The sequence below is a fragment of the Apteryx rowi genome, unplaced genomic scaffold, assembly GCF_003343035.1.
Source record: "Apteryx rowi isolate R43461 unplaced genomic scaffold, aptRow1 scaffold_363, whole genome shotgun sequence".
In the NCBI taxonomy this organism is placed as follows: domain Eukaryota; kingdom Metazoa; phylum Chordata; class Aves; order Apterygiformes; family Apterygidae; genus Apteryx; species Apteryx rowi.
Window position 1 is genome coordinate 3,456 of NW_020450119.1, and position 26,941 is coordinate 30,396.

At 54.2% G+C, this 26,941-nt stretch overlaps 2 protein-coding genes across 3 annotated transcripts in view; both read right to left on the reverse strand.

The window, feature by feature from the left end:
- LOC112969657 (scavenger receptor cysteine-rich type 1 protein M130-like) overlaps positions 1-3,585 on the reverse strand; it is a gene marked incomplete at its 3' end in the record, with an annotated part of 5,907 nt that extends 2,322 nt beyond the window's left edge. The window contains exons 1-7 of the mRNA XM_026073146.1: positions 3,519-3,585; positions 2,650-2,970; positions 2,165-2,479; positions 1,717-2,025; positions 1,169-1,483; positions 369-692; positions 3-290 (exon numbers count right to left, since the gene is read on the reverse strand). Of these exons, the coding sequence (XP_025928931.1) occupies positions 3-290; positions 369-692; positions 1,169-1,483; positions 1,717-2,025; positions 2,165-2,479; positions 2,650-2,970; positions 3,519-3,585 (1,939 nt within the window). The remainder of the gene's footprint in view (positions 1-2; positions 291-368; positions 693-1,168; positions 1,484-1,716; positions 2,026-2,164; positions 2,480-2,649; positions 2,971-3,518) is intronic.
- Positions 3,586-6,101: 2,516 nt separating this feature from the next.
- Positions 6,102-26,941, reverse strand: part of LOC112969687 (NACHT, LRR and PYD domains-containing protein 3-like) — a 55,461-nt gene continuing 34,621 nt past the window's right edge. For both annotated transcript variants that reach the window (XM_026073206.1, XM_026073207.1), the window contains exons 2-8: positions 15,728-16,030; positions 10,482-12,195; positions 9,544-9,633; positions 9,103-9,273; positions 8,493-8,666; positions 7,589-7,759; positions 6,102-6,736 (exon numbers count right to left, since the gene is read on the reverse strand). In XM_026073206.1, coding sequence (XP_025928991.1) covers positions 6,505-6,736; positions 7,589-7,759; positions 8,493-8,666; positions 9,103-9,273; positions 9,544-9,633; positions 10,482-12,195; positions 15,728-16,010 — 2,835 coding nt within the window. In that variant the 5' untranslated portion in view covers positions 16,011-16,030 and the 3' untranslated portion in view covers positions 6,102-6,504. The remainder of the gene's footprint in view (positions 6,737-7,588; positions 7,760-8,492; positions 8,667-9,102; positions 9,274-9,543; positions 9,634-10,481; positions 12,196-15,727; positions 16,031-26,941) is intronic.

Below are 26,941 nucleotides of genomic sequence, written 5' to 3' on the forward strand. Positions count from 1 at the left end.
GCCCTGCTTGCAGCCGCTCTGCCCCAGGGCCGGAGCTGGGCATTCCCAGAGTGTCGCCTCAGCCCCGGAGCAGCCCCCAGCACCCAGCCACAGCGGCCCCAAGCCCCGGCCGTAGCAGGCCGAGCTAGGTGCTGCCAGGGCCATGCCACAGCCCAGCTGGCGGCAGACGACGGCGGCGTCCGAGAGGTCCCAGGCGTCCTCGCAGACGCGGCTCCAGGCCCCCTGGACGTAGACCTCCACTCTCCCAGCACAGCGCCCAGGGCCGCTTGCCAGCTGTACCCGCCGGCTCCCTGCAGTAGGTGACAGCCCGGGTTGGGGCAGCTGCTTGGGCCCCTGCAGTGCCCCGGGGTGCTTCCCGGCACACTCACCTGAGCACACAACCGCTGCATCCTTGGCGCGGCCCGCCGGCGTGGTGCTGGGCAGCGTGGCGTTGCACTGGGCCAGGCGAGCCTCCGTGCCCACGCACCGGAGCCCACTCAGCCCCACGGGGCTTAACCCTGGCCCCTGCACAGGGGCAGTGTAGGCCTTCTGTGCCACACCGCACTGGAGCTGCCGGCACACCACGCTGGCACTGCTGGCGTCCCACTGCTCCGCCAGGACTCGGCCCCAGGCCCCGTGCAGGTCCACCTCCAGGCGCCCGTCGCACCGGCTCTCCCCATCCACCAGCCGCAGGGGTTCAGCACCACCTGACCCTGCACAGAGGGGAGATGTCCTGAGGCGCTGCAGGCACCACGGGGCGTCGTGCCTGGCCTCAGGGCCCCAGCCTCCACAGCGCCGCCAGCGCAGGAACTGCACCTTTGGGAAGGGAGCTGTGTGAGTGGTGCCAGAGGCGTCAGGGTGACAGGGGAGAGCGAAGAGCCCCTGCCATGTCCTTCCCTGGGGTGGCTCCAGCAGCAGCAGCGGGCAGATGGCAGCAGCGGGGTGCCAGGTGCCCCACAGGATGGCCGGGGACAGCTCAGCCCCACTGCCCTCCTGCTGCCCGTGCCCCTGCTGCCCTGTGCCTGGGCTCAGCCCTCCTCCCGGCCTGACATGGCCCTGCTTCTCCAGATCGTTCCTGTGGCCCACAGCTGTCGGTGGCAGTGTGGGGAGGGGAACCTTTCATTTTGGGGTGCTGAGTCCCCTCCCCCCAGGAGGCCCTGGTGGCAAACGCTGCCTGCCCTGCACGCACCTGAGCAATTGACTGCAGCAGCGCGGCCCGGCGAGCAGGCGGGGATCCCCAGCACGGTGGCAGGGCACTCTCCCAGGTGGGACTCGGTCCCGCTGCAGTGAAACGTGTCCCGCCACAGCGGGCCGCTCCCTGTCCCGAAATAYCCTCCGCGGGGCACRGAGGCAGCAGACCCGCAGCGGAGGTGGTGGCAGAGCACCTGGGCGTCGGGCACGTCCCAGCCAGCATCGCAGAGGGAGCCCCAGGTGCCCCGCACCTCCAGCTCCACCCGCCCTGCGCATTCCGTGCTCTTGTTCGCCAGCCTAAAGCCCGTGTAGGCTGGAAAGGAGAAAGGGTGCTGGAGACGACGGCCCCATGCCCCGTGCTCCTACGATGGTGGGGGCACACAGGCATGGCAGCCCTCTGCTGCCACGCACCCCTCTGCCTCCCCACACCGCTGGGGGCTGCCATAGAACAGCCTGCAGCCTCTCTGCCCTGTCCCTGCCCATGGCACCGCTTTGTGCTCCGCCCATCCCCCTCTGCAGCCTCTGCCCCGCGCCCCGCACTCTTACGGGAGCAGATGACACCAGCATCGCTGGCGTGGGTGCAGCCCTGGCCGTGGGGCAGCCTGCGGGTGCAGGCAGACAGGAGGGATTCGTTGCCTGCACATTCAAAGCCTCCGTCCCAGATGGGCCCGGCTCCTGCCCCAAAGCGCGCCGCCCGGGTGACGGCCAGAGCTGCTCCGCAGCCCAGCTCCTTGCAGATGACATGGGCGGCGTTGAGGTCCATGTGTGCCTCGCAGAGGGTGGCCCAGCTTCGGCCCTGCCTGACCTCCACACGGCCCGAGCAGGCGCTATTCCCACCAACCAGCTGCACGAAACCTGGTGGGGAGAGAGTCCGGGGTCTCCTGGGGATCCCTGGGACACGCCAGGGGTTGTGGAGGGACTGCCACCAGAGCCTTGGTGCTGGCACAGCTGGCCCTGGATGTGAGGCAGCCCGGGGTGACCCCACAGCTCTTACCTTGGCAGACCACACCAACATCACAGTCATGGGGGACGATGTATGACCCCCATCCCTTGATAGCGCAGTCCCAGAGGGCGGACTCATTCCCGTGACAGTCAACCACAGCCAGATGAATTGGTCCAGTGCCTTTCCCAAAGCTGGTCCAGTTATAGGCACTTTTGGCTGAGCCACAGCCCAGCTGCTGACACACCACCTCGGCATCCTCCACGTCCCATTCGTCGTCTGCCACCGTCCCCCACTGGCCCCGCAGCTTCACCTCCACTCTGCCCGCACAGGGACCACCTCCATTCACCAGCCTCAGCTCCATGGCGTCTGCACCAGAGGTGTCCACAGGGCATGAGGGTGCTGTGCCCCAGCCCTACTCCTGCACCCCATGYCTGCCTGGGKAGGCCYCAGTGGGGAGGACCGTGGGCAYGGCCATKCTGGCTCTCAACCCCACGTAGCCAAGGGGCTTTGCCCAGCACAGTCACCCGATCCCTCACCTGAGCACGTCACCCCGACATCCCAGTCGTGACCGCAGAAGTGCTGGCCCCATCCGAAGTGCAGGCAGTGGTGGAGTGCTGTCTCGGTGCCACGGCAGAGGGCAGGTTGCAGCCAAATCCGGCCAGCCCCAGCCCCAAACGGGGTGTAGGGAGAAGTCATGGCCACGGTGCCACATCCCAGTTGCCTGCAGACCACGGAGGCCCCAYGGAYRTCCCAGYYGAAGTCRTAGCTGCACACGGTGCCCCACTGGCCCTCGTGCTTCACCTCCACTCGGCCCGCGCAGCGGCTGCCTCCGTCAACAAGTCGCAGTTCCCCGGTGCCTGTGGGTGCCCATGTGGGACCATAAAGGAGGACATGGAGCCTCAGCAGGGTGCCACAGGTGTCTGGTGCAGCCTGTCATGCCAGGCTGTGTCAGCAGGCTGTGTCCCACAGCTGTCCCCTGCCCTGAWGGCCTCAACTCCCTGCTCCCAGCCCGAGCCTTGGCCCCAGTGTATGGCTGGGTGGGTGGAAGAGCCCTGGGGCACTGCAGGACACCAGCTGCAAAGAAAGGCAGGGCCATATCCAGCYCCCGAATGCCCAGCACCCAATGCAAGGGGGACACAGCAGAGGACGTGTCCTGCCACATGTGCTCAGTGTTTGGTCCCACCAGCAAATACCCTATTCCCAGCACAGCCCAGGCACCGCGAGCCCCCAAGGGCTGCCCAGGCCGTGTGTCTCCACTGGTGTCCCTGGGAAGCCCTCCAGCAGGTCACGCACAGACCCATGGTGGCCACCCCAGCCCCACTGTGGCCTCTCCAGCCCCAGCCTGCCTCCCACTCTCGGCATGAGGGCAGGCAGCTCCAGCCCCGGGGAGCCCGCAGGCACTCACCCCTGCAGACCTGCACGCACAGCAGCAGCCCCAGTGCCCTGGCAAGGAGCTGGCTGGTGGTGACCATCCCGCTTGCCTCCTGCCCCACGGTGCAGCCCCCGGCACCCGCTTGCCTCCCGGGCCACCACAGGCACCTGCGGTGGGGAGGGCAATATATAGGCAGAGGTACAGGCCTCACTGCTGGGGGAGCCAATCGATGCAGCAGACACCTTTTGAGACGTTATCAGGAGGGTTATCTCCCATCTGACGGAGACCCAACCTCCAATAACCTTCTCCATCCCCGTGCATGCCCATATATGCGTCTCGGCTCCGCTTCTGGCATCACACGCGCCCCACCAGTGGGTGGGCGCCCAACCGTCCGTCCCCGTGGGGATCCTGATGAGCTGAGCAGGGCTCCCTGCCTGGGTGCCTGCAGCGGGTGCAGGGTGTGCGGGTGCTTCCTATGGCTGAGCCCACACGGGGTTGGGTCTGGCACACTGTGCCAGGGAGCACGGCAAGAGCCCTGCCCCAACAGGGACCGTCCTCCGCTGGGGGCAGCATCTGCTGCAGCCTCCTTGCTGCTGCAGGGTCGACCCTGGCACCAGGTCCCTCGATGCCACAGCCCTCCAGACGGGCCAGGCTCTGGGGCTGCCTCTGGGCTAGAAACCTCCAGGGCGGCACCTAGTCAAGCCCAGCCCCAGGCTCCATGGGACATTTGCAGGAGGGCCTTGGCCCCTCACAGCAGCSTGTGGGTGGATGGAGGCACTGTCTAGCTGCCTGCAGGTGTGTGCCCCACGGCCTGTGARACCCCCCCCATGGCAGATGCACTTGCCCCACGCGRTGCCGAGGCAGGAAGGAGGTGGTTCCCCYRCTGYACAMCAGCCCYMACWGGGAWGYRGCCRTGGCWGCCYGAGTGCYGCTGTGTGTCAGAGCACACGCATCTGCTGGGCCCRCTGAACAGCCAGCATCTCACCACCTGCTTCTGTTTCTGCTCAGCCAGCTGCATTGCAGACTACGATAACGCTAGGCTTTTGTGTATCGCTATCTCTTTGCAGTGACACTGCCACAGAGACCTGGAGAAAATCCCGAGCGACCCAGGAGCTCTGGGCACAAAGCTGAGGGGCACAGGAGACCGGTGGTGGTGCCCTGGACACTGCTGGWSAAGGGGAYGGTCTGGGYAGGAGTGGGGACATGCCCCAGGTGAACAGYGCTCTGCGTGGGTGGTGTCACTGGCAGGGCTTTGCCTTTGTGATGATCACATTTAACCTCCGCARCATCTGCCCGAGTGCAGGGCAGGCGGCAGGGAATGAAGGAGAGCCTCCACCGAGCACAAGAAGGGTCTGTCCCRAGGCTCAGGAGATGAGCTGATGCCTCAGGAAGGCGGCCTGCCTAAGGTGTCCCGARCTCCAGTGAAGAAGGGCAYRTACAGGAGGAGGAAGTGACGATGAGCTTTGCCAACAAGGTCTCCCAGGCGGCTGTGCTTAGGGAAAGGGCTCAGGCAGGAGAGGAGCTTCTGCTAGTGCATGAGGATGAGGAAAGGGCTGACTTGAGAAATCATTACAGTAGTCTGAAATGCAACTGGCTGAGTAGGTGCTGTTGGTGAGTTGCCTGCTGTTTGGTGGGCCCAGTAGATGTGTACTGGGGCAGGAGCGCAGCGGCTACACCTTGTACTGCCCTATACCGGCATCCGGGCTGCCACAGCCACTTCCTCTCATGGGCTGGTGTGCAGCGGGGAAACCACCTCTTTCCTGCCTCAGCTCTGCTGCTGGGAGTGAGTGCAGCTGCTGTGTCGGGGCTTGCGGGCTGCGGGGCGCACACCTGCAGGCAGCTGTGCAGTGCCTTCATCTGCCTGCAGGCCCCTTAAGGGGCCAGGGCCCGCGTGCAAATGCCCCAGGGAGCCTGAGGCTGGGCTCACCTTGGTGTTGCCTTGGGGGTTTCCATGCAGAAGCAGGGCTCCCATGCTGAAGCAAGGGCCCTGGCATGGAGGAGATTGCATGGCTGATTTACAATCTACTCCGGCTCTGCAAAAAAGGCAGAAAAGAGCAGTCCCAGCTGGAAACTAATTTCTGAACCATAACTACCATCAGAGCAAAGCCCAGGGTTTTCCCCTGGTGGGGAGAGGCTGCTGGTAGGCCAGTGCCTGCTTTCCCCTGTGCTAGCAACAGTAGGATGTTTAAGCCTCGCCTGTTTCATTGGCTTTGAGGCCCACTGAAGGTGTTGTGACCTGCTGGTACAAGTGGTTTCTGCGTGCTGCTCTCTGTCTTCTGCCTGCTCCCTCTTAGCTGTATCCCACTCCCTCACCATCAGTGGCTCCCACCGGCTCCCCTCCCAGAAGCTGTGCCCATGTCCTCTGCTTAGGCTGTCCTGTGCTCCCCAGCACCAGCAGCCCGCCATCCCCTTCCCGAGCAAGCAAGGCTCCACAGCCAGAGAGTCCCATCCTTCTGCAGCTCAGTCAGATCCTGCTTTGGGCATTACAGAGTGGGAGCTGGACTCACGGAAAACCTCCCTGGTGGCTCTGGGCATGGAGGGAGCTGTAGGGCATCCCAGGGTTCTGGCAGGAAGGAACAGAAAGACCACAGCACTGCAGGATTTCTGGGGCAGGACCCAGGGCATTTATTGAACATCAGCAGACTAACACAAATACTCACAGGTAAGTGCATGGTCAAAAGGGAGAGAGAAAGGACCCTCCTGCTAACTGTGGAATCAGGAACTACTACAGAGGCCTTCAGAAATACAAAAAGACCAGTGAATGGATGAAATACATAAGTACATAAATCTTGTGAGCTGGATCCAAAGTCCTTTTTCCCCCACTTGCCCCTGCACTGCCCCAGCAGACTGAAAGCAGAAAGTTGCCAGACTCATCCCCTGCACAGAGTCACTCCGCCCCAACCCCCCAGCAGATCCACACAGGATCATGTTCCAGGTCCCATCACACATGACGAGATCCAAATCCCAGGGACGTCTCCCATCCTCTTCAGGAGCACTGATCAAATCCCTACCACACATGCTAGAAATTGTTCCTGTTGTAAAAAGGACCTCCCATAAAGGAGGGAAACATCTTCCTGACCCTTCCTCCACCTCTACCCAACAAGACTGCCTGGTGAGAGGGCAGTTGGGCCATAGGGCTTGGCTGCAGGGTGTCTTGCTCAAAAAAATACCCTATCTTCAGGTTGGGCTTTCTTCTCTTGAGTACAGCCAGCTCCTGCTGTGTTTCTTCATTTAATCCAGATGTGTTCAATCTTTCAATAGAGCAAGAAAAGGAGAAGACCTGGTGAAACTACCCTAGATACTGACTGTCGCCTGAGACTGCAGGGCAGTGTACACCCACATGACAATACACTGTCCCTGCCCCACAGCATCCGACCACAGGGTGCCTGCACGGCCACAGCCCTGCTGCCATCCCCACTCCCTGCCCATGGCTTTCACTGCCCAGGGGCTGCCGGGAGAAGGGTGACAGGCAGCAGAAGGGGCTCAGAGCCCCACAGCCCACGGGATTTGCCACACTCGCCTCAAACCAGCCCTGATGAACCCAGGGCAGCACAGGCAAGAGAGGGACACTTTGGTCATCCTGTCTCAGTGTCTGGTCAGGTGAACCGTATCTGTGTTTCAGTYCTTTCAGGCTCTGAGTCAKGGAWCRAGAGCCAGGGCTAGCACCTGGAAGCAGTCCCACAGGGCCCACCTGAACCACCCTGCCCAAGTCAACCTCTGTCCCAGCTCTTGTTGGGGCACAGGGTCACAGGGTCCTYGAGCTCTCGTTTCAGGCTTCTCTTTAGCTGTGGGGTGCACAAGTCGAGAGAGTGCAACTCTGTACTTGAGTCCCCGAGGAAAGCCCAGGGCCTCCTTGCTGTCTGAGCAAAAGGCATTGGGCATGCAGGGCCCAGGTGGCTCGTGGTTCTGTGTGTCCTGAGCTTGGCAAAAGTCACCCAGACTGTGAGGCCCAGGGGAGCGAGTGTAAGTGCTGGCTCCAGGCAGAGGCACTTCTGGTCCAGGCCAGATGGAAAAGTCCAAGTAGGGGCAATAACAGAGCTTTTCCTTGGGGCCTCACGGCAGGCTGGAGTGGAGAATGAACAGGGGAGCCTCATATCCCTTACCCCACTGTCTGCAGCCGGCAGGCGGGATGCTTCAGTAGCTGGCAGAGCTGCTGCACCCCAGCACCTCCAAGCTCATTATCGCTCAGATCCAGGCAGGTCAGGCTCTGGTTGACAAAGAGCATAGCAGCCAAGTCCCCACAGCACGTGCCTGTGAGATGACAGCTTCCCAAACTGTATGACCAAAGCAAAGACAACAGCAAGAGGGCTTTACTGGCAGATTATCAAGATGGGAGTGAGGGATCACAGTGCTATGTTTAGAAATGCAGAAATGGCTGTGCAGGAAGAGAAATAGCATGGTCAGGGTCACCCACCTGTCCAGAGCAGCCACAAGTGCTGCCTTCCCTGCCCTTTACCTCGTGCATCCAGCCCCGGAGCAGAGATGGCAGAGGGCTCCTGGAGGGACCATGACTTTACAGAGTCTCCTCTTTCTCCCCAGGGTGTGACTGGGCTGGGCTGGCAGAGCTGGCCATTTTAGTCATGCAAGGCCCTGCTTGCTCCATTGGGTCTAGGCACCCTTTTGCAGCCCTCCTAACTTCTGCAGTACTACCTTCCTCCTCTGTAGGAAAGGAGGCGGAACAGGCCAGGCTGTTGCTCTGGGAGTCCCGAATCCTGCTGTTCCCATTCTCAAGGTCACCCTGGCTCCCAGTGCCCTGCTGAGAAGCACGGAGCCTCCCCAAGACCCTGCTGTGGCACAAGCCATGGCCACGTGGGGCACCGCCATCCACAGTGTGGGAAATGCAAACTCGTGGGCTTGGGATGACTGAGTTGCATTTTTCTCTTTAGAGGATCCACAGAGGAAAACACCAAGATTCCTCTGTATTTCAGTTCTTTTTCTTTTGGCCTCAGTCTCGCTGTAATAGGTCAGCTGGTCTCATGGGGCACTGTCCAGCCCTGTGGCCCTTACCGCAGTGTCTGCAGCCGGCAGGCGGGATGCTGGAGCCCTTCACACAGCAGCTGCACGCCAGCATCTCTCAGCTCGTCATTACAGGACAAATCCAGCTCCATCAGGTGCTGGCTGGTGCTGAGCACAGTGGCAAGATCCTCACAGCAGGCACTGGTGAGGCAGAAGTACCACAGTCTGCAGAAGAAATGTGCAGAAAAGACCTTCAGGATTCATCATGGCTCTTCCAACTTGAGGTCCCATGGGCCAGCCCCATTCCTGGCCATCCAGCAACAATCAGGAGCAGAAACACTACACCACACCACCCACACGACCACCCCACACCTTAGCAGGTGACAGTCTCCACAGCACTGGCACTGTGGGGGGTTCCTGCCTTTAAGCTATTCACCCTGGGAGCCTCTGTGTCAGAAAGAGCCGACACTTGCAGGGGACGGCGCATCCCTAGAAAAGTGGGACGAAGGGACGATCATGCCCTGGAAGGACTTTTTCCCATCCATCCCAAGTGCTCTGCTCCATCCTGCACCATTTGGCCTTTGAATAACTGGAACTGCAGTGCCAGAGGGCCACTGAGAAAAAGTCCCCAGGAGGAGCCGGGATGACTGGCGTCACTCACCGCAGGGCCCGCAGCCGGCAGGTGGGCTGCCGCAGCCCCTCACACAGCAGCTGCACGCTGCTGTCGCCCAGCTTGTTGTCGCCCAGCTCCAGCTGGTCCAGGCTGGGGTGCGTGGCCAGCAGCCTGGCGAGGTCCTTGCAGCAGCCCTCCGTGAGGCCACACCAGTGCAGCCTGCGGCAGAGAGCAGCAGAGAACAATGAGCTCATCACACTCACTCCCATCCCTGGGTCTGCCTACTCAACCTGCCTGCAGCATGGCCAATCAGCATGGAGGGACCACACTCACCCATGGGCCAATGAGGGGCCCAGCCCCACCCTCAGCCAACCCGCTGGCAGGACAGACCAAAGGGAGCTTTGTTGGCACAGGGCCACCGCAGCCAATGAGGTGCAAGGGGAGGGGCTCCCCCCAGCCCTGCCACCCTTCCCCATGGACCAATCTTACCTGAGCGTCTTCACTTCACTGCTTGTGTTCCTCAGCGCCTGGCAGAGCAGGGAGATAGGGGACTGCTGCTCCTCCACCAGCTGTCGTTCCCTGCAAACCAGGGGCTGGTACTCTCTCCAGCTCACCCGGCAGGAGTGAGCTGCCGCACCCCCCCCTGCCAGAGTGGGGAAGGAGAGACATGGACAGCCTTTACCTGCCACCCAGCAAATATGAGTTTGTGCAGGTCCCACCTTGGACTTCAGTGCATAAGCATCCCAAAGCAGGGCTCACTACCAGCTCYCAGAGTGTTTCCTCTGGAGGCACAATCATAGCTTTAGCGTTAACACTGCCAGCTTTGGAGATGCAATAGGAGGGACTGTGTTCATTGAACCGTTACTGTTAGAGTTAACTTACTCTCCAACATAACAGYGAACCTCAGTGCATACTTAAAACTTAAGTACACTTTAGGTTTGGGCGAGAATAGATAACAGAGCAGGGCCCCCTGCAAGCTTGGCTCACTGCTGCCAGAGCYGCACTGGTCATGCCTGGCCCTGCTGTGCAGTGCAGACAGGATCAAAGGGCCTGGGAAGAAGAGGCAGCCCTGGCCCTGGGGCACCGGGTTCCTCTAGCCCTGAGCAAGGGGAGGCTGCACTGTAACACCCAGGAAGCTGACCTGAAGATGCTATATCTCCTTCGATCCTCCTGTACGCAGCAGGCGGAGGAACCTGCACAACCCTCATTCTCCTACTGTCCTCCTGGAGCCTAAGTAAAATTCTCTGCTGAGGAGCCAAGTGTAACTGCTAGTGGAAAGAATGGTTTGGATGAAAGGCAGCTGGGAGTGCAAATGCCTTTAACAATATCCTTTGTGGTGGAGAATACACATCATAGCACTAGTTCATAGCATGGTAAATATTTCCATCACTTTCAGCTACTAAAGCAGATGCAGGGGCCATACTTACCAATATAACCCTGGTGCGGAGCCTGTGACTAACTCTTCCTTGTAAACTTGCTGTTCGAAGGAGCAGCCTTTGAAGGTCACCGACTCCAGTCCATTCCACTGCTTGATACAGAATGAAAGAGCCATTTGATCATATCGGGTCAGCTTGACATCATGCAAGTCTATCCCAGTGAAACAATTCAAGGCACGCTTCACAAAGTCTTCTTCGTAAATCTCAAACAAACAATGAAAAATAGCCAACTCCTTAATCTTCACTGTCCCKTCACCTGGAGGTGAAATTCCTCTAGGCCTTGTCTGAACTGATCTCAGCATAGCTTCCTTAAATTTTGGTGAAAGTCTACACCCAATTCTTTGGTCCATGTATTCTATGGATTTTCCATTTACCAGACCAAACAAGAAACTCACTGTTAACATCAGATCCTTTCTAGATTTGCTATAGTTTTCAAGTAACATTTTTATGTCTTTCACATGAGTCCCCGAGTTGCCTACTGTCTCCTCTTTGTCTTCCAGGACATAAAACATTGCTGCRAAGAACTCCTGGAGGTGCAGGTGAATGAAGCTGTAGACATTCCCGTGGTCCATGCCTTTCTTTAAAATGTTCTCATTGAGGAAGAGGGAGAGAAGGTCTGGATGATCTAAGCCACGCTCCTTGATTTCCTTTTCCTCAAACAGCACCTTGTGCATCCACATCCCATCAGCAGCCAAGCASCAAAGTTTGCGCAGGAACTGCTGCAGTTCCTGTTTACTATCACCTGCTCTGCACTTCAGCAATCTGGAAAGGTAAAACACATACATTCTTGTGGTCGTTTTAGAGCTCGCAGTAAGATTTTTCTTCTTGTAAAGTTCTTGTTCCAGAATAGTGCAGACAGTCCAACTCATGATGGGGACAAAGCACATGGTRAAGAGTATTTTATTTCCTTTGACAAACCTGAAGGCTGTATCTGCTTTATTATCAGTGTCAAAAAACCTGTGGAAATATTCCTCACTTGCAGCTGCTGAGAAGCCCAATATTTCTGCGTAGCATTCACCCTTTAAACACCGCCCCAGATTCTGAAGGGCCGTTGGCCTTGTAGTAATCAGCAAGGAGGATTCAGGGAGAACAATTTTCTTAAATAAGCTGATCAGAGTGGTTTCCAGTGGCTTCTCTTCCCTGGGGTCAGAGCTCAGGTCATCTTCTGGCTGAAGCAAAGAAAATCTCAGGTAGTCCAACCCATCAATAATGAACAGGACCTTTTTTTGGCTATCCAGAATCTTTTCAATTGGTGTACTTCTATGGGGACAGCATTTTGAAATCAAGTCTGCCACACTCACTTCTTTAGTAGGGCTAATTTCTTTACAGTTGAGGTAGAAAACATAGTCAAACTGTGCATAAAGGACTCCTTCTGCCCACTCTACCATAATCTTCCTCATTGTCATTGTCTTTCCCATCCCCGCAGCTCCCACCAGCACAACRGTCTGTGGTGCTTGTCCTTCATCAGACTGAAACAGCCGTGCCATAGTAACAGCAGTGTTAGCTTGCTCATTGCCGGTGTCTGCATGTCTCTGGCTTACATCGATGGTTTCCTGTTCTCCTTCCCTTTTGGTCTGAGCCTTTGTAACAATCGTCAGGTTGGTGTAGCGGTTACTTATGGTCAGGTTCTCACCGARACAAGCATTTACTTCTTTATACTGAAGAAACTCTCTTATCACGTGTGCTCTGTATTTCTGTTTGTACTCTAAACCAACAAGAAGAAAAGTCAATTCCAAATAAAGCTAGATTTCTTAGGAGCTCATCAGTAGAACTCCTCTTACAGCACTCCAATGCTACATGACATCTGTTTCACATCATTGTTAAGGAGAACTCCCAAAACCTGTGGAACCAGCCTCAGGAAATATCCTTCTCTAGCCTTTTGAGAGGCAAAGTGGGACAACCAGCTGCTCCTTAGGAGCTTGTATCCTCCATGTCACCCATCAAGTCCACCTTCTTTCAGGCTCTGCCAGGATCATCCCCAAGGTGTCCCTTGTGTCCTCCTGGTAGGCAGAAGTCTGTGAACCCTGGTCTCACGGCTGCAATAACTGCTTAACTGCATTCTGTTTCTGTTTCTCTTTAAATGGCCCAAACCTGAACTGAACTCTGAAGTGAACCAAGAACTGACTGTGAGTATTATCACTGGAGTGTGGCACAGTCCCCTGGAGAAGGGGAGGCTCGGCCTCGGTGATTTCCTGAAKGGCTCAGGGCTTTCTTTGTTCTCACAGAGCTAAAGACTAGGGCAATCGAGAAGGATGCTGCCTACAGAAATTTATGGGGCCTGTGGTCAGCTAGGGAGTCCTACACATCTCCTAGGCCCCCACCTCCCACTGATCCATCAGCACCCATTTTAGCAACTCTCCAATCCTCAGGCCTCTGCATTCCCCCCCAGGGACATAGAGGATGCCCTGCCCTGCAGCCCCAGATGTGCCACCTGAGAGTGAATCCAGAGGAGAGTTTGGGGAAATTTTTCACCCTTCAGCTGTTCTAGTTACCTTCTCACATCTCCTGCCTGCTGTTAATCCCTGGCCCATCACTCTCTTGCCAAGTCCTCTGTCTGAAACTGGGCAGAGCAAATGCAATTGTCTGGGGGTGCCCATGGTCTTTATCCCCCTCTGCTCCTGCTCCTGGGGCCAAAGGCACTGTCCTTAGGCTCCTGCCTCCAGGTGCAAAATGTTGCCAAACAAGACTGTGCTCCCACACTGGGAGCAAATCCGATATCCCTGGGTAGTTGTCCCACACGCAGTAACAAACACAAGGCACAGTGCAGGGTAGAGTCAGTCATGCCACGCTGTTGTCCCTGTGGAGTTGTATCTAATCCTCACCATGAGAAAAAAGGATCTGGAAAGCTCTGGCTGTGATGAGACAAAGGGCTTCTTTACACTGTGTGGCATTGCTCTGGGGTGGGCAACGCCGCTGCTGAGCTGCCAGATCCTGTTCCCAGCAAGTACCAGCAAGTCCAGGTGCAGGTACAGAGCTGGGAGGGCAGAGGGAGACAGCACCCAGGATGATTCAGCCCAGTTTGRACTTGCATCCCACCCAGTAGGGCTGTTTCTCCCCACTGACTGCAGTGGGRACATGGGATGATGACACTTCTGGTCTGTGCCCTTTTCAGGTCCAGTGAATTAGGCACAGCCCTAGCCCTGCATCCTCATTTCACTCCAACACAAAGCTTGGAAGGGTGRCTAGTTCAGCATCTGTGGTAAGCATCTGGGTGGATTTGGGGGTCAAGGGGACCTTTGCTCCTGGCTGGCCRTACCAGCAAAGCTGTTCAGTCCAGCAATGACTTACAGGTCTCTCAGGCCTCCTCCAAGTTATGGCAGCAGCACCCAACCAAGGRCAGGGGAGTTCCCAGCACCTCACTCCATCCCAGCACTGACCCTCCATCCAACATCCCAGAGCCCTCTGCCAGGGCAGGGATRAGGGTGGCAAGTGCCTGCCCACAGTCGCTTCACAGTTGGTGGGAATCCCTCTCTCCCCAGGCAAGTTCAGCTCCCACATGGGGACAGCTCTTCCAGCTGCAGCACAGCAGACAGCCCCTGTGCCCGAGTGTGGGGATTTTCCCACCATTTACARACACCAGGGACGAGGCACAGCCCAGCAATTCACTCAGGGCTCTTGCAGAAGACATCCTACCTTGGCTCCAAACCTCATGTGGGATAATGGTCTGTGATTATCTGTGATCCTCCCTGCCATGGRGTAAACAGTGGATACAAAGGATGATTTGCAGCCTGATGCCCATGCTGGTGGGGGGTGAGACAACGCCCAGGGCGAGGCGGAGGTCTCACCACTTGACGTTGCTCTACCCAAAATGACACCTGGGACAAGGCAGGAGTCTTGCAGCCTGGTGTTGTTGATAGGGGCAAAAAAAAATAAAGGCCAGCAGCCATTGACACCCTCTACTGAGCTCRATAAGGACCAAACATCCCACAGTGTTTGACTCAGCCCCACCTCGCCAAGAGCATAAATTCAGTGCATAAACGATCCTCCATTTCGAGGACGAGAACGCCAACCTACGGACAGGTCGACGGGCCTGGACCTCTCTCCTCCCCAAAACAGGGATGCCTTTTTGGTAAGGTTTGCGCCTCCAACGTCGGACGTTACCCCGGGAAAAATACCATTGTTGAAAGCACTTAATTATCAGTTTGAGCTCAGAAAAAGTAGAATTTGTTGCAGTAAGTGCATTTATCACCGGCAATCTTGAACCTGTTGATCTGCCGCTTTAATAAATTGTCTATTTTGATCAAMTTTGCGAACCTGACTCAGTGAAAGTCCTTTTGAGGAGGGCTCTGGCAGGGAAATGTTGATTACCAAAGGGGAGGGCCTTTCTTATTTTGTTCAACTTTGTGAACCTGATCCAGTGAAAGCCCTTTTGAGGAGGGCTCTGGCAGGCAAAGTTGACTCAACTTTGTGAACCTGACCCAGTGAAAGCCCTTTTGAGGAGGGCTCTGGCAGGCAAAGTTGATATTACCCCTCGTCCTCCCTTCACGCGACAGTAACGCCTCAGTGCATAGCCACTTCCTTCCCTAGTTGAAAAAGGAAGCAGGTCACAGCAGCTGAAGCTGGCAGGACGTGAAACAGTGGAAGGGGCTTGTCAGACCTCAGCATTACTGTATGGGCTGTGTACAAATGCCGGCAGGACTTGCAGAGAGACAAGAGCACGATACAAAGTGCATGCAGCATAACCATTGACCATGCAGGCCTTCAGTGGTCACCTGGCAGGACAATCATGGGAGGTATCAAAGCTGTGAGCTGATTATAAAGATGGAAGCACAGCAGTTGGGAAGCTGGAGAGGGATATTAAGCATTGAGAGACGTGCAGACAGCTTTTTTCCCAGGCCCGCTTTGTGCACTTTGTGCTCAAAGCCTCCAATCATGGACACAGAGTGTGTGCCTTGCTCTCACAGATGGGGCCATTGCTTGGTGGCAGGCCATAGCCTCCATTCAAGGCACTTCCACCCATAACACCATGGTCCTTGCCCTGCCGGTTGGGCTGCAGGCCTCCCATACTGCAAGGGAAATCTCCAGAGAGAACAGGAAGTCTGGCAGTGCATAAATGGAAAGAGCAAGAGGAGACGTCACTACTAGCCTCCAATGCTAACAGGATCACAGTGGGACATATTCATGTTTCCAGGCTCCCCTGGGAGCTGGAATATGCTTTTTTACTGACTTCCACCTATTTCCAGGAACATTCAAGGGAAAAGAGACTAAGAAAATTAAATTTTAGTCCAGCTTCCTACCTTTGACTTTCTCATCTTGGATTTTATTAGCAAGGTCTCTCCGGTTCATCTCTTCAAACACACCAGTTGCTATCTCCATTGCAATGTCTTCTCCATAGTGCTCTTTCATGCAGTTGACAAGTGTGTAAGCATGGCTGGCTTTTTTCAGTGAATTCTTGGGGATATTCTGTCTTTCTTTGTAACTAATGTATGATAATTTATTCTTAAACTGTAGAAAATCCTCAGGTGCAAGATCTTGCAGTGTTTGTAAGAGGACACCTATTGCACGGTTTTCTCCTGCCATCACAGGATATGAAGAGTCACCTGAAATATCAAAGAAGAATGAACTTTCTCCTACTATTATTACAGGACATCCCTGGGAACACACAAACACAACACAGCAAAGACCAACAAGTATGGTATTTAGGGCTCATGCAGTCTTGTACACAGCAATACTTGATGGGGTTACAATAACATAGGTGCTGGTGCTTGTTTGCACACAGTTCAGATGGCAGAGCACAAAGATCAAGCTGCCCAGCACCTCCCCATGTCAGGCCTTGTTGGCAGTTTGCATTTTGCCACCTTTTAGATAGGAAATGCAAAGGCAGGAGATTTGCCAAGTGCGACAGGGCAAGACTGGCCGCAAACGGTTTTTCTCTTCCAGGGAAGGTTACACAGRGAAAGATGCCTTGTTAAGACCATGCCTTTTTGCTGAGCTACCATAACTCAGTGGAGGGCCTCAGCACGAATCATGTGGCTGTAGGGATGCATCTTTTCCCATGTATGCACACGTTTGCCAAGCAAAAGGGAAATTTCCCAGCTCTCCTATGGTTGAGCAAAGCTTGGTTGAGCTTTGTAACAAACCAACACAGAGCTCCTGTCYGCTGGGAATGTGCTACAGCACGCAGCGACAGTCTGATTAGTGCTCTGCTGTCCTCCCCCTCGCCTGAGCCTGCTCCATGCAGGGTGAGCAGGGGCCGAGCCACGTGTCCCCTGTCGTCGTGCTTTCTGAAAGCCACTGTCATGCCAGGGCTCGCAGAAGGGGAAGGGCCTCTTTTGGGACCAGGCTGGCAGCCAGGAAATCCTGCTCGGGGACAATCCTTTCAGCAGTCCTGAGCCTCAGCCCCGTTTCCTACCTATCAATCAACCCTAAAAGCCACTGGCAAGGCGTGCACACGCCTCAGCCTGCTGCAGTAACGGCTGTCCATAGTGGGCAACAGCCTCGTACTGCCACACCTAGCTCACTAGTGCCTGGAGCTGGGCAGCGTGAGACCCTCCTCCTGCTGCTCCCTGCGGGGCTCACTACAGTACCAGGAAACACAGCTCTTGTTCTGCATGGCTGCCTTTTAAAGGAAAGCATAATTTAAAATTAAAGCCTGTTAATTGCCTTTACAGTGGCAAGCAGTGCTTCAGAAGATGCCAGGTGAGGGGTGTGGGTGCAAACTTCATTCACAGCAGGAGTTACAAGGCAGGTGAAGTTACCCATGCAGAGAGGGTTGCTGAGACAGGGGTCACTAGTAGCTCAAAGAGTCAAGAGGAAGAACACCAACACTGAAAGACATAAAATCTTAACAGGGAGGAAGGGAGAAAGGAGGAAAAAAAAAAAAAAACCTCAGCCAATGCCACCATTGCCACAGAGCAACACTGAGGGTCRTTCCCACAAGCTGTGGAGATTGGTCCTGCAGTCCCCTCCGGACTGGTGGCTGCCTGGCCAGCAAGGATGCTGCAGGTGCCTCTGCAAAGTGGTGAGCAGACTAGCACTTAGCCTAGGAGCTCTTAAAGTCCTAGCTGTCTTGGCTGCTTGTTAGCCAATAAATAATTGCTTTATACTTTGCAGACGTTCTCCTTGCACTCCTTYCACACAACCACAGGTGCCCAGACAGGGAGATTCAAAGAGGCACAGTAACAGCTGGGGCAGGAATTGAAAGGAGGAAGGAAATGAAGGGGAAACACAGTGGGCATGTGAGCACCGTGCATCTTCCCTGCCATACCCAGAGGGAACGGGGTGCTGGGCTTGCAAGGGGCACTGCTTCTGCCATTTGAGTTATACCACCCAAATATTTCATCTGCTAAYAGAAATGGGTGGTGGGGAGGGATGTCCTCTGTCACCTCAAGGGTCTTTCAGTCTTTACCCCCAAGGTAGCATGGTTAGCAGGTTTTCTTGCCCAGCACCTTCCTGCCTGACATGGGAGGGAGGGAAGCACCAGAAAAAATGGGGTCTTAATGGTCAGCCTGGGGGTTTCTAACCTGACGGGGCAGAGTCCAGCCCTGCAATCGCAGCCTTCTCGGAGCCCCCAGCCCACCTGGCCACGGGGACAGCCGGGSCCCCAGGGACACACCTGGCTGGCTCCCTGTCCCACGCAGCCCCAGCCCTGGGGAGGAGCACGGCCTGGGGCAGCACAGGGCTCAAGCCCTGCGCCCCCGCCAGCCGTGCCATGCTGCGCTGGCCCTTGACGCTGGGCGGTCGCGCGGCCGTGCACTCACCCTGCAGCGCTCCGGCGTCAGCCGAGCGGCCGGGGCGGGGGGGGAGGAGGGCAGATTGCAGGGCGGCACAGAAGGGGCCGGGGGGCTGCTCAAAGTCCCAGCTCCCCGCACGGGCAGTGCTTCAGTTTTGAAATGAGGCTCCACATCCGGCCCACCCTTCCTCCTTCCTCCTTGGCCTGCCGCAGGGCTCAGCCTCCCGGCGCGGCTCAGCTCACCGTGCTGGGGGCCTCCTTGCCAGCCCCYGGGGTCCAGCAGCAGGGTGGCCATGGGGCACCCGGGCTGGGACAAACACCGCGTGCAGTGGCTGCATGGGGAAGGACTCAGCCTTCCTCTGTGGAAGTTTTCTTTGCCTGAGGGGCCAGGATAAAGACACCTGGAGAGATGATTTAATAGCTGAAGGACTCCCAGCAATAACCCCACARGAAACACGCTGTGCTGTGTGTGACTGTGCATGTGCCCTCACAGGCGCTGCGGTTTCCCTCTCACCTCCCCGGCACCCCAAGCTTGCAATGCTAACTCTTGGCCATGAAGTGTCAGGGAGAAACGGGAGCTGCCAAGAGCCGAGATCACCAGGCAAGTCCATAGCAATGAGGTAGCTCCCAGGTCAAGCCAGAAAGTGAAGAAACTTCCACTTTGTCACTCTGCCAAAGTACCTTCACTTTGCTCTGGGTCCCCAAGCCTTTCGGTAGATGTGTCTTTGTAAGAAGTGCCAGGTTGCCTCCTCTCCCTGCTTTAGGAACTCCTTATTTCTCCTAGCACTCTTTATTCTCACCCCCATTTCCAGCTCCTCTCTTCACTGAATTRCAGAAGGATGTAGCTGGGAAAGGACTTCTGGTGGTCTCCAGTCCAACCTCCTGCTCAAAACAGGGCCCAGTGGAACAGGTTGCTCAGGGTCACATCCAGCTGAACTCCAATATCTCCAAGGATGCAGATTCCCAGGCCTCTGTTCCAGTGTTTGGTCATCCCCATAGGTTTTWTTATTATTATTATTTTATTTTATTTTTTATATTTAACTGGAATTTTCTCTCATGCAGTTTGTGTCTGATGCCCCTTGCTCTATCACTGTGCACTTCCCAGAAGTGTCTAGCTCCATCTTTCTCTCTACCCCATATCTTAAAGGAAATTTAAGAAATGTGAAACAAATTTGTCTTTAGAAGAGTACCATCTAGTGGCTGAGAAACATAGGAAGGAGATCCAGCTGGAATTAGATTCAGGCAAACTCAGAAAGAGTAAGAAAAAAAACTTGCAGAAGTCAGTAGAGGGATTAATGTCTACTGCAGCATTCACCCTAGAGCAAGGAGGACCTCCAAGAGGACCTGATTATAGGAAATGTGAAACTAAAATTAGACACTCAAGAAGCAGATTAGGATGGGGAAATTAAAATTAGCTGCTATATGTGCAGGAAGTGACAGAGAATTAGACTGGGAGCTGTCATAGGAAGATGATTATTGGGATGATATGTATGAAAGGTAAGGAAAGAGGAACAAGGAACAGCAGCATATACAATACATTAAGACTGCCAAGCTGGGGTGGGGAGGAGCAGCAGAGCAAACTGCTGCTGCTGTTACAATAACAGAAATGATTCCAGGGGAGACTGTGAGCTGCAGGTTCTGGGTCGCAAGAAAGCTTGATCGTGGATTGGAGCATGGCACTTGTAGAAATGGCTTTAAACTTTGAATTAAATGGAAATGAAATAGGTAAGCTGCTTAGAGCTAGTGCTACACCAGCTTTTACTCAGATTGTGCATTGGGCACAATCAGGGATCAGTGTATGACCTCCTTAGTGAGTGCTTTAGGTCAGATTGCCCAAAGGTAAGGAAAAAAAGGCAGCTGGTAMCACCAACATCAAGCTATAAGCCAGGAAAAGATGGAGAATATTTTATGAACAAGCATGGAATTGCTCAGGTATTACATATAATATTATGTACCAACAACCTACTGCTGGTGAGGCACAGCAGATGAGTTATGGGAACTCGCTGCTCAGATGCATCCYATGCTCCACAGTGAGTGCACCTCCAGCACCTCTGCCCTGCGGGTCATGAAAGTCACCCATAAGGAGGTGTGCTTTGGCCTGGCATTACCCACGCAAATGGGTGCCTGTGTGGCAAATACACTGGGATCCTAGGGGGTGACCCTGAGGTTTTGTACAAAGTGGAGAAGAGAAACATAGCATTCTCCTGGACACAGGAGCATCAATCAGGATGTTTAGAAGTTTCCTTAAGGAATGCATTCATCAAGGAGATGTGAAGGTAGCTTCTTAAGAGGAAGGAAGAAAAAGCCTCCAAATATTGTACTGTGAATCTCATAATAGGGCAGTGGGCTTTGGACATAATAGTGAAGATCCCCTCATTTTAAGGAAGTGATTGGATGATGGAGCATGGACTCTTATTAGATTTTTCTGGTGGGATTTTGCAGAAATATCAAGGTGAACAAGGTATGGATCACTGCTGAGAACAAAAAACAGTTAAACAGAAATGGATATGGGTGTCCTTTTTAAGGAACCCAGTAATAAACTGAAGGTATGCTTCATTGATGCAAGGATATGAGCAAGGAAAAATATAGTCCTCTATACAGCTATTAATGGAATAGGACAGCAAATAGTGGGGAAACTAAAAAAAAGAATCGCCCCAAATAGCAGGAGTACAGCCTATCATAGATATCATTCAAAGACATAAACTGTCTAAACAGGATCCATTACACCTCTTTAAGGACACTGACCACATTCATAATGGAATAAAATACTGGAGGTATGGTTGGAGAAAGGAGGATGGAAAGATAATGATGAGAGATGAAGAAAACCAGGAATTTACTATACAAGCTCAGAAAGACAGTGGAAATAAAATATATGTAATGTATGTTAAAACACACAGGAAGACTGAAAACAATACTAAGAGACAGTTTAATAAGCAAGGAGATCAGCTGACTCAGTTTAATAGCTGCAGTCTTGAGTCACAGGAGGGTTTGCAGCATCCTTGCTGGATTTGTGAGTAATAACCTGGGATTTGTAGATGACCAAAGGAGAAGGGGGAACAGCTGTCTGTAGGCCAGTAAACATGGCATTACCATTGCTAACGAGTCCAGAAGTTTTGTATTAAGGTAACTATACAGGCCTCGGTGATCAGATTTTGCCTGTTTGGAGCTTTATTTTCCTTATTTTGGTATGTATAACTGCAGTAAACAGTAATTCCTACTTTTTTTTCATGATTAGATATCTAACCTGCAGCCTGCTGTTGTCTCATTCAGTTTGGTCTAACTACTTAACATAATAATAATTTAGGATCCTAGAATAAAAATTGTTACAGCTTTCAAGGGAGCATTGAAAATTACAGCTTTTAAGATCTGGATCCACCCAGGCTGGGGAATCACAGTTAAAAGCGCTCTAAAATGATAAAAACCTAATGACCTTGGTGGTTTTATTCATTTACAGGATAATCCTTCAAGTGATAACAATTTGAGGAAACACAGCTAGACCTAGTGACAGATTTGCTGAAGTCAGTAACAGTCTCCTAAGTCAGCGTGTAAATGTAGGAGGCGGGGGGGGGGCAGAAAAATCACAGAGGAAAGGAAAGAGAAGGGAAGCTTTGAAACAGAGGGGAAACTAAATGCTATCAGTGCTTGAATGAGAGAGAATTAATTGTGGGTTAAGTATGTATATGTGAAGGTCTGAGAGRGGATAATGAATAATGAAATATCATGACCAAGTCATGAATAGAAGTAACATTGAAGGGAGACAGGTATTAGAGGATACTTATATCTGTCCAATAACCAACACTTAATCAGTAAGCCCAGCAATGGTCAAAGAATAAGAAGGAAAAAGAATGGTAAAGTCTATACCTAAGTGTAACTACTGATAATGTGAATACTCCTTCTGCTAATCCTTGCCCCACTGCCCCCTCCTCCTCACTGTTCAGCTCTCCCATCCCGAGGATGCAAGGCCCAGCCTGCATGGAGAGGCAGGAGGGCAAAAACAGGGGGAGGCTAGCTGAAGACTTTGGGCAAGATCAAGCCATTTAATTAAACATTCCTGTTTTCAATAATGCCTGGGAACAGCACTATTCATATACCTGGGCTACACTGGCAATGATATCAGGTTTTCTAACAACAAAACAATGTTGTAAGATGTACCTGCATAACAGAATTGGAAAAGATCTGTTACACATGTAATCTTACTCATGCTAAAGGCAAATGTATTGGCTAACTGGACGGTTATATGAGGAGTGGGAAGCATCCCATCACTGCCAACATGTCGCAGGGAGATATTTGGGAAAGCTTTGTAAAGGAAGGAACTTAAGGGAAATACTATTCTGCACCTCTTAATGCAGTCTGCTGCATGGTTAATTGCATTTGCATATATGGTTTTGTTAATTATGATAGTCATAATATCCTATAGAGCTAAAATGCTTGTAAGTAAATATGATGATTATAGAGCTAATGAAATACTAGTGATTACATAAACTATGAATAAAAATTAACAATACCATAAATATAATATAGCTTTGACATGGGGAGAGATGTCAGAAAAGCCTCTTCTGAGTAAGTACACATGAACAGGCACTGTAGGTACCTGCAGGTGTGGATGGAGAAACAGTTAGTGGAAAACAGAGGCCAAAGAGGTCGTGTGCAAGCAGGGCAGCCCCATGAGCAGGTAGCAAGGAGGGCCCCAGTGAAGGCAGTGCCCTCACGACCAGGCACCATCCCACAAGGTCTGCTCTGGGTGTAGAGAACAGGGTCATAACCTCAGGAATCCCTGATAGTGTGAGGGGGTAAACCAGGTCCAGTGTCCATGAAGGGGGCTCAGTCAGGAATAGCAGGAGATGTAGCCAAAGATAGGATTAGAAACAAGGCTACAAGAGGTCCAAGGTCTATACAAGGCTAAAAACAGGGCTAGAGACAAGACTGGAGTGTAGGTCTAAGGTCCATCCCCTAAGACACAACTGGAGTCAAACTACCTATAGCATAGATCTAAAGTCCATCCCTGAGACAAGACTGAAGACAAGCTACAAAATATGTCTCAGAGGTCCAACCAGGAGACAAGCTACCTACAGCATAAGTATGAGGGCCACACAGGAGGTAGCCTAAGACAGGGCTAGAGACAAGTACTCCTACACCATAGCTCAGATAGGGACTGAAGGCTCAGGGCTGAGCTTAAATAGAGCCCCTGGGAAGAAGGTTTGGGTGGAGGTCCCAGGTGAGGTTGGTCAGGGCCATTAAGGCCTGTTAGTGGCTCATGGAAGACATGGACATATAGGGCAGAGCACAGGGGAGCAGGGGTATGGTTTGAGGAGGTCTGATTGAGCTGTGAGAGGTCACTTCTGCTGCAGCTCATAGGGGCAAGTGCACTTCTAAAGCTGCCCCAGAGACCTTACTAAAGCATTAGCCTGCCTTGAGGGTGTGATAGGGAACTCTCAAATTTGACCAAAAAGGCACTGTGTTTGCATTTTCACTCCAAGAGAAATGCAGAAATTTTCTGTGCAGGATGCTAAGCCAGGCAGAACTTCAGCTGTTGTGACTGCAAATCTGCTTTGGCTGCTGTCACGAGCCACTCTACTGTGAGAAATGTCCTTCATCCTGCTTCCTTGGAAACGCAGTGGTAAAGGGAGATGGCTGCTTCCCAAATGGCCACAGGTGCTTGCTGCAGCATGGCCTTTCCCTCCCTCTCCCGGCACAGGGTGGCTCATGACTGAGGGTCTAGGAAAAGAGGGATGCTCCCTTGGGAATAGCTGTTGCTGGATGCCGAGTAGCCTGGTGTGCTGAGGCGGGGATGAAATTGGGGTAAATCAGTTTTCTAGTTTTAAGGACCATATTCTCCTCCTCTGCTGCCCTGGTGGCAGCCAGGGTTAACTCTGCGAAGGCAGGGCAAAGAGATCACCGTGGTCTCCCTCTCCTTGAATGCAGCCGCAAGGGCCAGGTTACCGGCTTGCTGTCTGCCAGTCAGCTGTTCAACAGCTGCCTGGAGCAGAACTGTGCTGGCAGGAGGCCTCCCAAAAATGGGAGAGAGGGAGGGGTTGGGGGCTCTAATTATAACTCTCTGCTCATACTTTTACAAGCCACCCTGTCACGCACAAGGGAAGGCTGCAAGGAGGCTGACAGACAGCTCTTTGGTGAGCGTGGTCACGCACAGAGGTGTCCTGGTCGGCGCCAAGCACCCATGTGGCGACAGCGAAAGAGCCCTCTGCCATGCAAACACCCTGGAGCTCGCGCCCCTGTCCCACCGTGTGCCAGTGTGGGACTGGCCTTTGAATCAGGCGTGAGGGCAAAGAAACGGTGTGGAGGGGCTAACGGGTTTGGTGCAGCTGGCGCCGAGGGAAACAAGCCTTGCTCGGGTTGGAGGGGAACTTGGCCCATGCCACTGCTTGCCGTTGTCACATCTCTTGGGCTTTGCGGGAAATCAAACAGGCGCCGGCTGTGACGGGAACAACCATTTGCCTCTGAAAGCCCAGCTGGGAGCGAGTGCTCCTGGGGCACGCTGCGCTCCTGCCCGGGACGGCGCTGCCGCCGAGGTCCCCGGCCCCAGCAGCAGAAGCAGCGTGGTTTGAGATGCCCGGCTCCGGCCGACCTTGAAGAAGCTGTTTTCACCTTGCTGTGCCTGGAGCCAAATCGATGCCTCCCRCGAGTGGCAGGCGGCGCCTGCTGTGCCTGCACCGGGTGCTGGCACCCAGCTCTCATCTGCGCCAGGATAGGGATGACGTGACCCACTTATTGCAGGAGACGGAGTGAGCTGGAAGACCCTTCCCGTGCTTCGTGCCAGAGCCAGGGGATTTTTCTGCGTGCCAGCTTGCTCTGGTGTATCTCGCCTGGCTTCTCCTCTTGTGTTTGACATTGGGGGTCAGGACCGTTGGTTTCATGGCTCCTTTCTTTTGATTCTTTTAAAAAAAGTTTTTTAACACCAATAAAAATAACTTTTGATTCCAAATCTGGGAGAAGTCTGAGTCATATGGATGCACCATGTGAGGCTGTTTATGTCCTCAGATGGAGGCAGAGCGCATGAAGAAGGGGAAATCGGAGCCGGAAACCCCTGGCCTCAGCTCCCCCAGACTCGCGGGACTGCTGTCTGCAATTTCCGCTTGCAGGCAGCTCCCTCCCTCTGCTCCTGCAGCGCAGCAGGGAGGATGCAGAGACCAATGACGCTTGTACCTGATGTAAAGGTGGCAGAAGGGTTTTGTACAATCCCATGCCTGGCTCCCGGGGACAGCGATTTGGGTGTCTCGCCTGTATTAAATCACAGGTTTTCACAAGCTTTGCAGGAACTTATTCCATCTCTTCTGCTATGGGTCTGATCAGCAGATTCAGAGGGCATCAGAAGAAGCATGCAGCCGTGTTAGAAAAGGGATGAACCTTGTGCAATCTTGGCTGTGCCTGGCACAAATCTCTGAAATGGGGCAGGGCAGGGAGGGCTCATGTTGCTGGGTTCAGGCTAGGTGCCACACTGGGGCAGCAGAGATGACGTTAGCATTAGCCACAGCTGATTATATCTGTGCCAACTTCTCCGGGGAGCCGAGCAGCCTCCCGAAGCCAAGCAGAACGACAAGATGCCCTTGCTCATCCCTGCTCCAGGGGAGCACTGGTAGCTGCATGCAGTGCCAGCCCCTCCAAGGTGGTCAGCCTTTCCTAGGAGATTTGGGGTCCTGCATCCAGCATTTCCTGCAGTGTTTGCTTCAGATATGGCCAGAACGTTTTCTGTACAGCCTCTGTGTTTTTTAAAGTGTGTTGGCATAGCCGGACACACGTTAGCTTGGTTCTCCTGCCAGGGCAATTCAGCAGAACCAGAAAAGGGCATTTTTACTGATTTTACCTGCGGCGGTTCTGGCCTATTGCGCCAAGTATGTTTGYAGCTGAGACACTGCCTGGCTATGCTTTACAGGGCAGGGCAGGGCAGGAATTCGGGGTAAAAGCAAGATTTGACCTGAGCGCTGTGCATTTGTGAGAACGTTGCCACTTTGCAGGAGGTGTGGGCTGTGAAGGGGAAGTGTGTCTGCTTTTAACTCACGCTCTGCAAACCGCTGGCGCAGCTAAGGGAAAGGCTGCGTGTTTGCACGCAGCCCTGCCAGCAGTCTGACACAGCGCTCCGCAGCAGGCCCCAGGCCGCTTGCCTGGCCATRAGCCAGCCTCAGGCTCCCTGCAGTCCCTCACCGGCCTCGTGGGATTTTGGGGGAGTGGAGTCGGAACCTGGCTTGCTGGGCCAAGGGAGGATTTGGGAAGAAGGGAAGTCGAGCTGGCACAAAACAACCCCATTACGCAGCATTTTAGCTTCCCCCCTCCACCAAGCAGAGCCTCCCCTTGGCAAGACAGGTTGTCACCCCGCTCTTTTGGGGTCTTCATACTCAGAAATCCTTTATCCTGGAGCAGGGGAGCCCTGTACTCCTTTTTTTTCCCCCTTGTCTACACACAGAAGCATTGCAATTCATCAGGCTGGTTCTCTCCCAACCCACCAGCACATTTCTCTCCCCGTTCCGCAGCTACATGCGCTGCAAGCCGGACTTGGAAAAGCAAGCAAGAGAGGAAAACAGGCAGGATGCTCGGTGCCACGTTGCACCGACAATCCCCAATGGCCAGGGCAACAAAGCACGGCTCGGACCCTCCACCGAGGAGCGCCGGGGACCCGGCGCTGGGGCCGGCCTGCCTTCACCGCCCTGGCGGCCCCCCTCTTGGCGGCCTGCCCTGCTCCAGAGCGCCAGCCCTTCTCTCCGGATTGGACTGCCACTCCCCTCTTCCCCCTCCCCGGCTCGCCTGTTTCATGCGGTCCTCACTGGTG